This window comes from Penicillium concentricum (genome assembly GCF_028827145.1).
Source record: "Penicillium concentricum strain IBT 3081 chromosome Unknown utg000004l_segment0_segment0, whole genome shotgun sequence".
Lineage (NCBI taxonomy): Eukaryota > Fungi > Ascomycota > Eurotiomycetes > Eurotiales > Aspergillaceae > Penicillium > Penicillium concentricum.
Genome location: NW_026622757.1, coordinates 1,842,313 through 1,857,114, shown reverse-complemented (window position 1 = coordinate 1,857,114; position 14,802 = coordinate 1,842,313). Strand labels below are relative to the sequence as shown.

Below are 14,802 nucleotides of genomic sequence, written 5' to 3'. Positions count from 1 at the left end.
TTTCCATCGACCTTTCCAGGGCCATACCATTACTGAGTCGCTTTCGTCGACAACCCACTTTTTCCACCAAGGGCTTGAGCTGCATCGCCCACAACTAAATTTTCATAGCCAATCATATAGGTCATCGGCAAGGCCATGAAGCGTTCACAATCATCGCTCAGCGCGGCCAAATATTCGGGACTTTGACAAAATTCCAACCATCCATCCCAGTTTCGTACCCACAGCTGAGCGCATGCATCATACTCAAGGACACTTTCACCTATGTCGGTCATGCGTGCCTTCATTTCGGGGGTTTGATGATACTATTTGAAAATGGTTAACTTGTGCACTAGAATTCTACATGGCTACCATCTGCTTGGGAAATTCCAGTATCTATGACAAAGATAGGCTCGTACCTGGACATATCGGAGGATATTGTGCTGGAAGGCCTGGGTAGCGACGGCCAAGTCCGCATGAACGGTCTGCCAGTGGGTGAAGAAATCCTTGTGCGAAATTCCATCCTTCTTACGGAAGAAGACTGAAACTTTGATCGCTGGTTGGAAGTTTGGCTGAGCCTCATAATTCAGCTCCGGGTGAGTGAAATGGTGATCTTTGGGTAGGGGATTCATGGCCTGTTATGTGACTTGGTATGCCGTTGAAATTTTGTGAGGGATGAAACGAAGCAAATATGTCACCTACTTATACAAAGCCAGAGATTATCAGGCAAAGTATGTGTGTCCAGAGGTCTTAACCTCGGCTTATCAAGCAATTCTGGGGTATACGTCGTAGGTCGAGTCGAGTTCCAAGTTAGAGCGGCAGCCACAGATGACTCGACAGATATGACTCAGGTTGAGTAGTTAAGACTAACATTCTTGGATGCGTAGCTGGCCTTTCGTGCATGAGCAGCTCGGGGAGATGTGCATGTCGTCAACTCAACGTCATCGGATTTTCTCAATTTTTACTATAATCTTGATTTTAAAGCGTAGAATTAGAAATATGGGTAATTAACTGATCTGGGTTGTAAACAACACAAAGGATGAGTTAATAGGACTTTGTAGAGACAGGCGAGGTGGGGGGGGAATATAGTTTGAATTGAGCTAATCAATAAGAGAGGCAGACAGAGACAGGCAAACAGAGCAAGGAGAAAGGAGGTTATCAAGTAGGTGACGAGCAGAGGTTCTATCCTGTCTGAGGCAGTAAGGCTGCCTAAACAGACGTGTTTGCTCGGTCTATTTCCTTACTCTATGGATCAGCTAGAGAGATTCCAATTTTCTTCCTCCGTTTGCTTCTTCATCAGCCACATGTCACCACGAGATCTTTATCCACTCAATATGTGAGGTTAATCAAAACCGTCTTTGGCTCAGTATAGGCGTGTAAAGCGTGTACCCCAAGCTCGCGACCAATTCCACTCTCCTTTGTACCGCCAAATGGACAGGAGAAGTGAATGGTACTGATACAGTTTACACCCACCACCCCCGAGTCGAAGAGCTCACTCAGTCGAAGACCGCGGTTAATATCCTGCGTGAAAACTCCGGCCATCAGACCATACTGGGAGGCATTTGAAAGAGCAATCACTTCCTCTTCGGATTTGAACCGGTTGATGACGACAACTGGTCCGAAGATCTCATCCCTGGCGATGGATGAATCCTTCTCAGTGTCGAGGAAAATAGCGGGATCGATGTAGAATCCCTTGGTGCAATATGTCAAAATCAAGGATTCTTCAGGTGTGAATTTTAACAAACCTTTGTGCCCAGCGCCTCCCCTCCCTGCAAGAGTTTTCCGTCCTTATTTTCTCTGGCAGTGTTGATAATTCTAAGAATCCTCTCGTGCTGCGCCTGATCCACGACTGGCCCGATCTCAGAATTCGAACTCTCGGGGTCTCCCATTACCTCTCGCTTAGCAGCAATTGCTTTACGATAAGCCGTCAGGAACTTATTATATATACCATCTTGGACGTATACTCGAGACGCAGCGAAGCAAATTTGGCCAGAATTGTTGATTAGTCCGTTGACACACCTTCGAAGAATGTTCATTAGGTAACTCATTTTGATAATAACGGGCTGGAATCACTTACCACTGAACTGCGTTTTCGAGGTTTGCATCATCGAAGACCACCGCCGGACTCTTGCCCCCAAGCTCAAGGGTCACTCTCTTCAAGTTACTCTTTGCAGCAAGGACTTGAACACTTTTTCCTGTTGGCACACTTCCAGTGAAACTAACTTTTGCAATTTTCATATGACTGGCGAGTATCGCGCCTGTGCTGCCGTCTCCTGTCAAAACCTGGAAAACCCCAGGAGGAAAGCCAGCCTCTCTTGCAAGCTGCCCGAGCGCGGCAGCAGCCAGCGGAGTCTTCTCGCTTGGTTTGAGAATGAAAACATTCCCTGTTGCCAATGCAGGGGCAGCTTTGAGGCCTATGGATGCCAGCGGACCATTCCAGGGGATGATACTGCTCAGTGTTAAAACATGTTTCTTGGTATAGATTCAGCAGAGGAAAGGGGAAACCCGCCGCGGGTGAACAGAGATTCTAAAAGTTCTTACCCTGCAACAACTCCGAGTGGTTCGTTTCGAACGACTTTGAAGAAGCCATCAGTCGCTGGAAAGCTCTGACCAGCAAACTTGCCGACCCATCCCGCATAATCTGATTTACTTGTCAATATACCTTCTTCGATCACAAATAAAATCAGGGACACACATCTGAAACATCCTATCGCAGTGTCGATCTCTGATTTTCCAAATGGTTTATATGGTGCACCTAAGTTGACTCGCGTGAGCGACGCCAGATATTCTTGATTGCTCTCAATCAGGTCCGCAAATTTCAGCAACACCTTTTGGCGAGTGAAGTCATCCATGCGACGCCATTCGGAGCCAGGGGTGAATGCCTGCTGAGCGGCCTCAACGGCTCGATCGATATCAGCCTCCCCAGCGATCGGTATCTGGTCGCTCACAAGGCTTCCATCTGCGGGATTATAGACAGATATTCTGTCAGATAATTAGAAGTGATAAAAGATAAATTAGACACGAAATAGAGACGTACTTCTTATCTGTATTCAAGCAATCCACATACTAGTCACGCTCGACGTCAACATATAGTCCAAATCACCGAAGCACTCTTGTATGCAACTTGCCTGGTTGTTGATGAACAATTGAGTAAGGTGCGAATCGAGCTGCATGTTGTATATTCGTAGTATTTTAGAATTCTAAAATAATCCGTTCATGTATATTGTTCCTAGATGTCACATATTATATATATTGAAGAGAAGACCACGTCCCCCAATACAATATCTATTGTTTTCACTGCCATGCTCCCCAAGTGGTTTAATTTTCATGACTACATATGTGTGGCCTTCAGATGTGATTGGTTCAGGTGGGACGGGGACTGAGTCATGCACGGAATGTCATGCGTAAGTGCAGGTCTAACAAAGTACCCACTGAAGACCTCAACCTACGATAGTGCCAAATTATCTCTCCGACAAGACACGGTGATAAATTGGCCCGATTAATTACAAACCCGGAGATTTTCTACTCGAGCGCGCTGTTTGGCTGGAATCCCGGTAGCCGATCCCCCAAGATTTCCAGTCTGACGTATCGACCTTAGGGTCCACCTTTAATTGATACACTTCATACAATACACCCCAGGCCTCCAATCTAGTTGGAGCACAATGTCAGACTCTGAGATACCAGCCCCCGCACGCGTGACGGGCAAACGTACTGTTAACGGCCTCACCGCGTCACAAATACAACACAAACGTGATCTTGATCGAAAGGCACAACGCGCCCTGCGCCAGCGCACAAAACTCCGAATTCAAGAACTTGAAAATGATATTGCGCGCTTCAGAGCTTCATTTTCTCAGCGGGAGCAGACCATGATAGACGAGATTCACCTGCTGCGAGACCAGAATCGGAAACTCAAATGCTCCCTCGAAAATATCCAGAAGTATGCTCTTGGCGAGCTTTCGGGTCTGGGTGAAACGATCCCCCCACACGACACGCCTGATCGGGAAATCGCCGACAAGGAAATTGAGCAATTCCCGAGTCATTCTTTACAGCCGGGCGAAGACACCATAGAGACACAATCTACTCTTACTCATCAACCCTTCCAGTCTGATCATGACGTATATCTTTCAGTTAGTCAAGCGATGGATCCGAATGATTCGAATCCCACGCACAACCACGAATCAGATCGGCCAACGCTACCTCCCTTAGCAGGTGCGTTTGCGGGTCTCGTTGCAGAAAACGGTATGTGACAAGCCGTCTTGCTGATCGAACGGAGGCTTAAATTGCAAGATCATCATTTTTTGACTTATGAGACAGATGCACATCCCCACCAACAGTCATATTCCAATCAACTTACACCGCTTGGTAACCTACGGACCACTCACGATCCAGTGTCTCCCTCCGTTAGTCCGGGGTCAGTGGCTTGGGTACTACCGAAACACACCTGTGCAACATGTCCGTTAGATCAAATTCTACTGGATTTCATTGCTTCGCGACGATCTATGCTTGCCCGAGGTATACCCCCGGATATCGTCCTGGGTCCTGAACAACTCTGTCCTCAAGATCTTCTGCACCCGACAGTCGACTTAACTTCGCATGCAATAAGCCGGGTGATGGCAGATGTTCTTACGACTTTTCCACACGTAAATCTTCCAGAAAAGCTGGCCTTCATGTATCTTATGCATCTTACCACGCGGGTAAGGAAATCTTGAACTTTGCCCCACTCACACACATAGCTAAATCCACCTATACAGTGGCAGGTATCGCCGAACATCGGTAGCTATGCTCGAATGCCCGTGTGGCTCCGGCCGACTGTAACGCAGATAACCGTTCCGCATGCTGCATGGATTGATAATATCCCTTGGTGGGCTCGAATATGCTTTTGTTCGCTCGTGTCAATTTCACTAATGTATTGACAGGCCTCGAGTACGAGATATCCTCATTCAAAAGCCCGATCGATACCCATTCGCCGTTTTCTCTGAGTTATACTCTGAACATGTCAGCATCAATTGGCCATATGACCCTGAAGACATTGTTGTTGATACGGACGATGGTCCCTCGTTAAACACTATATTTGAAAAACACATCCAGCGTTTGAGTAACTGGATTGCTCCTCGTCAGTTTCGGGAGTATTTTTCGGAATGGACATCCGATGTCTATGTTGATGAGTAGATTAGGAAATGCAAGCGAATGTCATTGGTACCCAGCTTTCACCAAGGTTCCCCCACCACCTCTTGAAGTGAAGACCAATGTACGATGATCATTTTTCAATCAGATAGGATGATTTATTTCGATCAACGTGTCCACGGGTGTTTCGTGGCACCTTTGTCATGCGAATCGAGTCAGATTTACTTGGCAAAGGAGGCAAAACAATCTCTACGTGGGGGCATCAATTACTGCCCATGCATGACTCGAATGATGCAGAACATATTATTGCGCTAAGTATGCATTGTTTGATCTAGTTAATTTTGCCTGCTCATTAACATGCGGGAAATAGTATCACACCCCGTGGGGTACTGATACGTCAGATATATAAATACTTGGAGGTTGCAATATATTCTATTTGTCCTACAGTCCTATTGATTAACTCTGTTTGTGCCAATTTTATCCATCTAAGTCGTTTCAAGCTAAAAGGCTTCCAAAATGTCTGTTACAATGAGAGCCGCGCAATACAACACTGTACGTTATTGGATCATTATCCAGGGATGGCTGTGGTATTCCCTTGTGCCCTATGAAGTACTGATGAAGGAAACTCAAAAGCTGACGACGACCCTGTACAACAGACACTCAACAAAGTTGAGATCAATGAGATCCCAATTCCCGAGCCTGGCGAGAATGATATCCTGATCAAGAATGTTTGCGCGTCGCTATGTCATTCTGATTTGGTATGATTGGATGGTTTTGTATGCAACCCGTACGCTAACGGTATTCTCTAGATGCTTTTTTGGGGACATACAGCGGAGAAGCCCCCAATGGAGAAAGTTACCATCGGACATGAGAATACCGGTACTGTCGCTGCGATGGGGAGAAATGTTACAGGGTTCAAGATCGGAGACCCGGTGGGATGTCTTGGGTGCAGCTACGCTTGTTGTATGTCTTGATTCGGCCATATCCGAACTATAACCCCTACACAATGGGGATAGGGTTAAGCTTACGTTACTTTAATAGATGAGTGTGAAGGATGTCGTGTTCATAATCTTCATTGTGTGGAAGGAACTGGCAGGTTGCACGGCTTTACAACACATGGACACTTTGCACAATACTCTCTATCCGACTACAGGAATTCCATGGTTCTTCCAGCAGGAATGGACCTTACTACTACCGCTCCTTTGTTCTGTGCGGGAATAACAGGTTCGCAAATGAAACCCATCCCTTCCTGTCATCTCCATAACAACTGACTGAGTAACCCTATTTGGCAGCATACCACTCGGTAAAAAAGTGCGGACTCCAAGAAGGAGACTGGATCGCGATCATTGGATGCGGAGGACTGGGCCACCTAGGTAAAGTCAAACGCATGGCCCCTTTGGGAGCTGATGCTAATTGATGCTGTAAAGCAATCCAATATGCCAAGGCATTAAAATTGCGAGTCATCGGAATTGATATTTCTGATTCACAATTGGAATCTGCAAAGTCTCTCGGTGCAGACTTGACCTTCAACTCGTCCTCGACCCCGGGCTACGAAAAGGAGCTCTTGACTCACACCAGTGGAGGTGCACACGCTGCTGTTGTTCTGAGTGCCTCGAACGCTGCCTACCAGAGTGCTCCCAGCGTGCTGAGGTTAGAAGCTTTCGACATATCCGTGGATGACCGCTCGCTAATATATTACTAATCTCTTCTCAGGATAAATGGCATTCTAATGGTTATCGGCATCCCTAGGGAGAACCTTTCAATCAATGCTCTCGACGTCCTCCTTGGAAAGTATCGCATCATGGGTGCAAGCAGTGGTACACCACAGCAGATGCGGGAGCCCATTGAATTCAGCTATGAGCATGGAATCAAAGCGCACATGACTACCTTCAACGACATTGGGGACATCCAAAAGATTATCGACTTGCTAGAAAACGGCAAGACCGCTGGTCGATTTGGTATAATTTTCTAGTCTTCACAATATATTGCCAGGATGAAGCTATTCTGAAAAAGAAAGGAACTTTGCTGCAGACGGCTTTGAGTGGCGAATATACTCCGTAGAGATTTGCCCCATAACCATAATTGAATTATCAACTTCTCGGTCTCCAGGGCTAGGATGTACAATTATACTAGCTTTATACAATTTTTTTCAATTGGACACTCGAGTCACTTCGAATAGAGAGTACTAGCAGACTCCTGAAATTGGCCTCAAATAACTAGTGATTCTAGCTGGACTGGTTGGGCTCTGAGCGGATGATGAAGTAATGTCACATCTTTGACGGTTATATGAAGAATAAGGGGGGATTTAATATCCATGGATGTTCGTTCATATTGGGGAAGAGACCGGATTTGATATCTCCGGAGCAACAATCCGGATGACTAAAAGCCAAGAAATTCCAGGAACGTCGAGTGTCGATATTGAAAATGAGGAATTCCACTTCCTTCCCCCTGAGAGCTCCAAAGCTCAGGTAAACACTTTGTAAATATAAAATGCAGTCGCGACCGGGCTCTGCCGCAAGTGCGCGATCGCCCTCGCCAGATAAGTCGACCGAGTATCCCCTACAGGAGATCGGGTCGCATTACAAGGATGCCCGCGACAGTGATGAACTAAGCTTCGACTTAGAATTAGGCGACGTGCCTCTTCTACCCTCAGGATTCCACGGCATGGAGGCTCAATCGGAGAAAGTCGAGCGCGATCCGCCGTTTTCTTGTACGCCCTCGGGATTCTGCGCATGGCTCCGTGGCCCGACGCCGGCGCATGTCTATCACATTAATCCTTGGTTCGCTCGTTTACAGACTGCGCCGGCGCGTCTGATTGATCAGAAATTTCCGCACAGGAATTCAAAGATCGCGCTCCTTTTTGCTGCTTTGATTTTTTGGATGGTCGTGTTCTTCGCGTCCCTGAAAGCTTCTTTTGCGGATCAAGATGTTCCGGGGTATGGGCAGCCCGTCAAGCTGTCGTGTCACCACCGTTTATGGTGTGTTTCTATTTGTATCCTTAATGAGATCTCGTGAACCTGACCATATATAGGAGCAACGCCACAAACTGTGGACTGAATGGTGATTCTTGTCGCCCATTCGAGGACCAATCCTTCGCGTTCAGATGCCCCTCTGGCTGTGCGGCGGCAATTCTCCTGGAACCGTATGTTGTTGGTGATCAAGAGCTCAATTACCGACCGTTAGTCGTGGGAGGTAAGCCATTTAAAATAGATGGTCATAACAGCGGCACGTACCGTGGCGATTCGTCAATTTGCGCGTCGGCACTGCATGCAGGTTTGATTGATGACGCCAGGGGCGGATGTGGCATCCTACACCGCACCGGCGAACAGAAAAGCTTCCAGTCGACCGTGCAACACGGAATTGAAAGCATCGAGTTTCTCTCGAGCTTCCCGATGTCATTCCGACTTAGCAATGAAGCGTCCACACCAGACTCGAACGAGACAAAGCCGATCAAATGTTCTGATGCGCGCTGGTCGCTCTTCGCCTTCACATTGATCTGGACTACCATCTTGTCATTGGTCGTGACATCGGCACCGGCCTTCTATTCCATGATCTATTTCATTGTCTGGTTCCAAGTCGCCATGGCGTCTGACCCACCCTCGATGGGGAGCTATTATGACCTTGTGTCAATTGCGCTCGGTCGATTCCTCCCTGGTGCATTTGTAGGATTCGTGCTGTATTACTTCTGCGTCCGGCACACACTCAAAAATTTGGATGCACACTGGGACAAGACTGTCCTGTGGTTGGGCGGCTGCTGGGTTGGCGCCTTGAACACAGACACATTTGATCGTATTCCGATCTCTCGCCTCACGCCCCATGATATCCAGCAGCAACCGGGTGCTCTCACGGCTCTCATCATTGTACTTGGGTCTTTAATCACAATCGCCTTTGGTCAAGCACACTGTTTCCGTCGCGAGGGCCGCTTCTTCCCTACGATAAGCATCTACGGCGTCCTTGTTGCAGTTGTCCTCATCCTTGTCGCCGTTCCGAACATGAACCTACGCATCCACCACTATATTCTTTCTCTTCTCTTCCTGCCTGGAACGACTATGCAAACGCGACCCAGTCTCCTATACTCCGGTATCCTTATTGGTCTTTTTATAAACGGCATCGCCCGCTGGGGCTTCGATTCGATCCTCCAAACTCCAGGCGCTCTCCTTGATGGTGCCAAGCTTGGTACTGTTCCACCAAAGATATATCCTCCTTCCATGACGGATGCGAACAACCTCGTTTTCTCGTTCCCGGACCTCGAGCCTCACGCCGACGGCCTCAGTGTCTTGGTCAACGATGTCGAGCGCTTCCAGGTCTTCCGACCTAAGGATGGCAAGCATCTGCCGGATTTCACTTGGTCTCGTACTTATCCCAACGAGTTGGAGTATTTCCGTTTCGGGCTCGTCCACACTAATTCTTTGGGCGGTCTTTGGTATGAAGACTTTTCTCCACCTGCCGTTTGGGGCGCTGATGGTAATTTTGTTTTCCCTGATCCTGAGATCCCCTCCGAGGATCCTGAATCCGGATCCGAATCTAGATAGAGAACTGTGTATATGCCATCTGTACATACCGTCATTCTTCTGTTGAAATAGATATTTTTGATAGATTTGTGACGCATGGGCTCTGGGATCATTGTCAATAGTTATCTTCCCCCTGGGTTAGTCACTCATACAGTAAGTTTTAAAGTTCCAGCTCACATCCGTGTTAAGATCACCGCATCATTTCATAGTTATCATTCTGTGAGTCGTTGGAATAAACATAGGCTGAATTGCAGTTCGTACCACTGATTCCAACCGTTGATACTACCATGGTTCCTCCAGTTTTACTCTTCGACCCTGAAACTAGCTGACCCATGCATCACAAGCGGGATCGCCTGCATCTCACTGTCCCCTACCCGCTCAGGGTGCCTTTTGGTCCCCATCAGCCTCTGCACAAGCCCTCCTCCAGCCCCCTGCCCCTTCAAAACCTCTTCTTTTACTCCATATCTATACCATGATATCTGATTCATCTTATCCCCTAGCCCCACCCGATACGTAGAACTCACATCTAGTGACGTGACGTGCGAAAATGCCGCTGCAATAACAGCTTCATCCTCAGCGGTTGAATTACCTTCCTGCTGTGGAGTCCTAACTTCTCCAGACTTTGATCCACTCTCTTGTGAAAGTTTGGGACAGGGCCTCATGGTATGCGTCACTCGGTACGGCACACCAGGCTCCAGAGTGACGAAGTATCGCTCGAACTGGGGATCGATAACGATGTTAGACTTGCCGCCGAAACCGTGATGTGCGGCCAAGCTTGTGCGCTTTGCGTGGGCGCCTGTGTCGCTGTTGATAAAGTCTATGCCGCTTTCGTAGAGGGCATTTCCGTTGGGGTCTAGGAGGGTGTCGAAGGTGAGGATGGTGAGGGGCTTGGTGGGCGTATTTGCGGATTCGGGAAGAGTTGCCTCGAGGGTTAGTGTGAATGGGTTGTTGGAACCGTGTTTATGGAGCGTGGTTGATGAGGTCGTCACGTTGATATTGATCTTAGTTGGTGGAGATGGAGATTCTCCAAAGACTTGTTGAAGGAGGTTTGCCATGGCGATGATCGTCGGGGATGGTATCATATGGGAGTTATATCTAGATGCAAGACCAGACTTGGTCTTCCTGGTATTTATTTATACCAGTTCAGCACCCCGTCATTGGTTTGTTAATATTACAGGCTGGTGGCGAGCTATGTAGTAGGCAGACACTTTCTTGGGAAGCAACTAGAGCTATACTCTTCTCGTTTGGCCCCTTATTTGAGCGGGGAAAACATTTATTTGACTCGTTTTCTAGAAACATTAAATCATGGTTTTGGTAGTTCTTTGGTAATTATTCACATCATCGGAATTTCTATCAAAACACGGGCATTTGGCCTAGTTGTCGTTGGCGACTCTACCACTTTTGATCCCAGTTCCTCACACATGCCAGTGTGTAGCTAGCATACAATCTATGACTACCATATAAGAACATTGAATAAATCTGCCCATAAATCTGGACACAAAGCAAGTGCGAAAAACTGTCATTCCTTGAGATAGTCATGGCAAGATACCTGGACAATACTTTGCTTTCCGCCGTCCTCTATAACCAAAGCTGTGAGCTTCTTCCCCTTCACACAACCAGAGTCAAGACCCTTTGTGAATGTGCGGATAGAAAGAGAGGTAGCAGCATCATGGCCATAGACAACAGTCATGGTGTTTGCAAGAGGATCTTCAGTTGGAGTCTTGAGGCTTGAGTATAATTTTGATTGGTGTTTATCAAACATCTAGATTGAAAATGTATCAGCATGACGACAATATTAGAGTGGAATAGAAGGACGGTACATACTTTAGCCCAATTCATGCCCTTCTTTTTCGGGCTGGGTACATGCGTATCTAAATCAATAGTCCGCATAGTCATCACGCTAGAAGGGTCTTGCTTCTCAAGCTCGACGCCCGGTACTAGTCCTGCATGAACGACAACCACCTGGCCCATCCCTGGAACTTGGCCGACATTCAGGATCACTGGGCAGTTCTCTAGCCACTGAGCTTGTTCGTCGCTCAAAGACCGCGCGAGGGCCCGCTGGTCAAGTTCTCTGGAATCAAAGCGAGATTCTTCATCGTCATCGGGGGTTGCGAGAGTTTTGGTCTTCACCATATGCTGTCGAAGAAGCAGAATTCGGTCCTCGTGGTTCCCACGGACACTGGATGCCGAAAGCTGTCGAGCTAACTCCACGACTCCTGTACTGTCTGGTCCCTTGTTGATCATGTCACCGACAAAGATAAGATGATCGCCGCCTTTTCGGCTGAAGGAGACTTTCTCAAGAAGTTGTACCACTGTTGCAAGGTCGTCAGTGTTAAGAATTCCCGTAGTTTGATGGGATATGTCTTACACTCCTCTTTACAGCCATGCACATCGCCCACAATAATTAGCCGCTTCCGACTAGATTCCCCTGAATCCACTCCCACTAGATCCCCAGGTACCAATTCTGGGTCCAATGTATGCATCCGAATCAAGCCATCGAATTGAGGGGGCGAATTTGCCCCGAACGACCCAACTTTCTGTGTCTTAGTTGTCGGATCGAGTGAATGCAATAGCGAGTCTTCCTCTTGTAGTCGCGAAGAAAGCATTCGCCAACCGATCAATACAGATATAAACAACGCGACGTAGATTATCACACACCGCCGGAACCGTGGCGCGGAAGCTACCGAGAGAGCCATTTGGGACCATCCCGGGGATTTCATGTCATCCACCGAGCTGGAGCCGCGCTGGAGACCTCCAGGGTCTCTGGATTGCCATCCATTTCTGGCAGAATCAATCAGTGGGCGAGAATTTTGTGCAAATTGATTTGAGTAGGAGGGATGGTGGGTTGTCGTCGGGTGGAAGTCGCTTTCTGCGCTGTTGGACTCGAAATCGCGCGGATGGGAGTCACGAGATGTCATTTTCCTGCGCCCGAGTTGGGCTTTATATCCTTGAATCGGGGTGTATTGTACGCTTCATATGTGCTTTATCCGGTGAAATTGAGCGGGACTGAATGTGAAGAGGCAGAAAAAGATTATCCCTCGCTCTGACGTATATCTACCCGCTTTCTCCTATTAGCTCCCGAGGTGGAAATGCTTGTCTTTATGTTCTTTACGCTCTTGATACTTCAAACTCGATTGTTGTCCTTTTGGATTATTTCTACATTTTAAACTATCCCCGGTACTGATCATACTCTGCTGCTTCCCGTCTCCGCAGGTTTACACGCTGGATAACAGTCTCATCGTATACCTCTTCCACCTTCTTGCCGCCCTTAAGTACCTCTTCCTCATGGTGGAGTGCTTCTTCCTTGGTCATGCAAACAATCTCATTGAGTTTCATCGGGATGGTCTTTTGTCCTTCTTTCTCAAGGCTCAGATCCATATTCCATCCGTGGGCAGGAGTTTGCCAGGGAATGAGAGCCAGTCTGGTAGACAAGCCGCTGACTGCACTCTTCCCCCGGTATACTTCTTCCACAACGAATGCAATGTCATCCTTGCTGAGCGGTAAGCGGAATCCCACGGTATCTTGACCAGTGACTCGTCTGATCGTTCGTTCGTACAAGTTTAACAAAGTACTCAAGATGGTGTCGTAAAGTTTGTCGCGGCCCTTGGCACCCATGTTATAATCAAGCGGGTAGCCAGTAATAGTGCAGATAACGTGGTTGGCTACCGTGTAACCAAAGACTGCAGGCATGGTTCCCAGAACTGGGAGGATGCGGGCTCGGAAGTCAGGAAGAACTCCAAGCTCACCAACTTGACCTTTGATGAATTCATTTTCGGGAAGAGGAAGTAGGGTAGCCTTGCCCGGGCCCGGTTTCTCTGTCGAGAACACGGCTGCAATTCCAGACGACACACCGAGGCGCTTCAGCAGTCGGCGTGTACTGCGGGACAAAGGATCATCGGTGGTGAGCGAAATGTCACCGACCACAACGCGAGTCGGATCCGACTTGCATCCTGCACCCATCGACGAAATCACAGGCAAGGAATTCGAGTGGCAGTAGTGTAACAACTCTACCTTGGATGTGATGTTATCAATACAATCCAACACGAAATCTGGTCGACGGCCCTCTCCATCGTGTGTCAGAGACCACGGGCCGAGGAGATCCTCAGACGCGGCCTTTCCATAGAGCTCATTGCGACAATCGAACATGACCCATGGTGTGACTTGCTCCAATCGTCTCCGGATACAATGGACCTTCGGTGTGCCAACATCAGCCAATGTCGCAAGGGCGTGTCGGTTCAGTGATGATAATGTGACTTGATCGAAATCGATGAGCCGGATTTTGGAGACGCCCGATCGGGCCAGTGAGGCAGCGGCATGCGAACCGACACCACCACAGCCGACAACGACAACAAATGACGATCGAAGCTTGGCAAGGCCTTCATCGCCGAGGAACACACGGTTGCGGGCAAGCTGTTCAAGAATCAAGTCTACCAAAGTGAGACGGGCCGAGTCAGATAGGTTCGTGGAAGTAAGTTGTAGAAAGGTCACATACCATCATCATAGTCTCCCCGTTGCGCTCTGCGAGCCAAAGCCGCACCACGCTCATCCTCCTTGCTTAGCTGTACTCCATTCGAGGCAGCACCGAAATCGGTGAGCTATAGGTTCTCTGAATCAGTTCTTTTTGTCCTATAACTTGCTAGGCACTGAATGCGCAGCTTCACTGGCGCAGCTCACCATTTCCGCAGGATGCAAATCATCTAAGCTCGGGATTGAAGCCTTCAGATCATTAATAGCTTCCTTGCGCTTGTATGACTGGTACCCTAAGATAGCACCTGCGACAGCTGCGCCCGACACAACAGCTGCTGTCGCAAGCTGTCCATGGGAGGAACCAGCCTGACGGTGAAGCCAAGAAGACATGGTTCCAATCACACCCTTGATGTCCGTATCCTGGGTGTTTCTCGGTTTGGTTTTATTTTCGTGGGAGGTGTCTCGATCAAGTTTGTTATATCTGGTATCCAGTTCGTCAGAATCAAATCCGTAGTCGAGGTCGGCATCATTGGGCTCTTGCCACCATTTGGATGCTGGGGGAGCCATGATGGGTGTTGGGTGTACTGACCATCACAAGTAATCGACCTGTGCAGGCATGAACTTTTAATAACGGAATGTATATGCAAGCCAATGCGTTCATCGGCGGAACAACGCTGGTTATCACGTGCCGCGGTCCTAGGGTTTGTGCGGGGACTAAGTAAGG

The 14,802-nt window shown here is 48.2% G+C and overlaps 8 protein-coding genes across 8 annotated transcripts; 3 read left to right on the top strand and 5 right to left on the bottom strand.

Moving 5' to 3' along the window:
• Nucleotides 1–29: 29 nt before the first annotated feature.
• N7517_009648 (EthD domain-containing protein) lies at nt 30–608 on the bottom strand (the record flags this gene model as incomplete). Its single annotated transcript, XM_056727371.1, has 2 exons — nt 30–302; nt 396–608. The coding sequence occupies 2 exons, from the start codon at nt 606–608 to the stop codon at nt 30–32; spliced, it is 486 nt and encodes a 161-aa protein (XP_056575943.1).
• A 697-nt stretch (nt 609–1,305) lies between these two features.
• N7517_009647 (uncharacterized protein) lies at nt 1,306–3,149 on the bottom strand (the record flags this gene model as incomplete). Its single annotated transcript, XM_056727370.1, has 7 exons — nt 1,306–1,668; nt 1,722–1,995; nt 2,054–2,425; nt 2,518–2,617; nt 2,672–2,958; nt 3,014–3,042; nt 3,105–3,149. The coding sequence occupies 7 exons, from the start codon at nt 3,147–3,149 to the stop codon at nt 1,306–1,308; spliced, it is 1,470 nt and encodes a 489-aa protein (XP_056575942.1).
• A 489-nt stretch (nt 3,150–3,638) lies between these two features.
• On the top strand, nt 3,639–5,145 carry N7517_009646 (bZIP transcription factor; the record flags this gene model as incomplete). Its single annotated transcript, XM_056727369.1, has 4 exons — nt 3,639–4,215; nt 4,291–4,670; nt 4,728–4,837; nt 4,893–5,145. 4 exons carry the CDS (start codon nt 3,639–3,641, stop codon nt 5,143–5,145), a joined length of 1,320 nt encoding a protein of 439 aa, XP_056575941.1.
• Nucleotides 5,146–5,616: 471 nt separating this feature from the next.
• On the top strand, nt 5,617–7,072 carry N7517_009645 (zinc-dependent alcohol dehydrogenase; the record flags this gene model as incomplete). The annotated part of the gene is made up of 7 exons (XM_056727368.1): nt 5,617–5,652; nt 5,757–5,858; nt 5,910–6,063; nt 6,142–6,324; nt 6,393–6,473; nt 6,528–6,750; nt 6,814–7,072. The coding sequence occupies 7 exons, from the start codon at nt 5,617–5,619 to the stop codon at nt 7,070–7,072; spliced, it is 1,038 nt and encodes a 345-aa protein (XP_056575940.1).
• Nucleotides 7,073–7,590: 518 nt separating this feature from the next.
• Nucleotides 7,591–9,632, top strand: N7517_009644 (LCCL domain-containing protein; the record flags this gene model as incomplete). Its single annotated transcript, XM_056727367.1, has 2 exons — nt 7,591–8,078; nt 8,132–9,632. The coding sequence occupies 2 exons, from the start codon at nt 7,591–7,593 to the stop codon at nt 9,630–9,632; spliced, it is 1,989 nt and encodes a 662-aa protein (XP_056575939.1).
• Nucleotides 9,633–9,913: 281 nt separating this feature from the next.
• On the bottom strand, nt 9,914–10,693 carry N7517_009643 (uncharacterized protein; the record flags this gene model as incomplete). The annotated part of the gene is made up of 1 exon (XM_056727366.1): nt 9,914–10,693. The coding sequence occupies one exon, from the start codon at nt 10,691–10,693 to the stop codon at nt 9,914–9,916; it is 780 nt and encodes a 259-aa protein (XP_056575938.1).
• A 437-nt stretch (nt 10,694–11,130) lies between these two features.
• On the bottom strand, nt 11,131–12,529 carry N7517_009642 (putative serine/threonine-protein phosphatase; the record flags this gene model as incomplete). Its single annotated transcript, XM_056727365.1, has 3 exons — nt 11,131–11,373; nt 11,436–11,923; nt 11,980–12,529. 3 exons carry the CDS (start codon nt 12,527–12,529, stop codon nt 11,131–11,133), a joined length of 1,281 nt encoding a protein of 426 aa, XP_056575937.1.
• Nucleotides 12,530–12,779: 250 nt separating this feature from the next.
• On the bottom strand, nt 12,780–14,645 carry N7517_009641 (tRNA threonylcarbamoyladenosine dehydratase; the record flags this gene model as incomplete). Its single annotated transcript, XM_056727364.1, has 3 exons — nt 12,780–14,038; nt 14,104–14,206; nt 14,286–14,645. 3 exons carry the CDS (start codon nt 14,643–14,645, stop codon nt 12,780–12,782), a joined length of 1,722 nt encoding a protein of 573 aa, XP_056575936.1.
• Between the last annotated feature and the right edge of the window lie 157 nt (nt 14,646–14,802).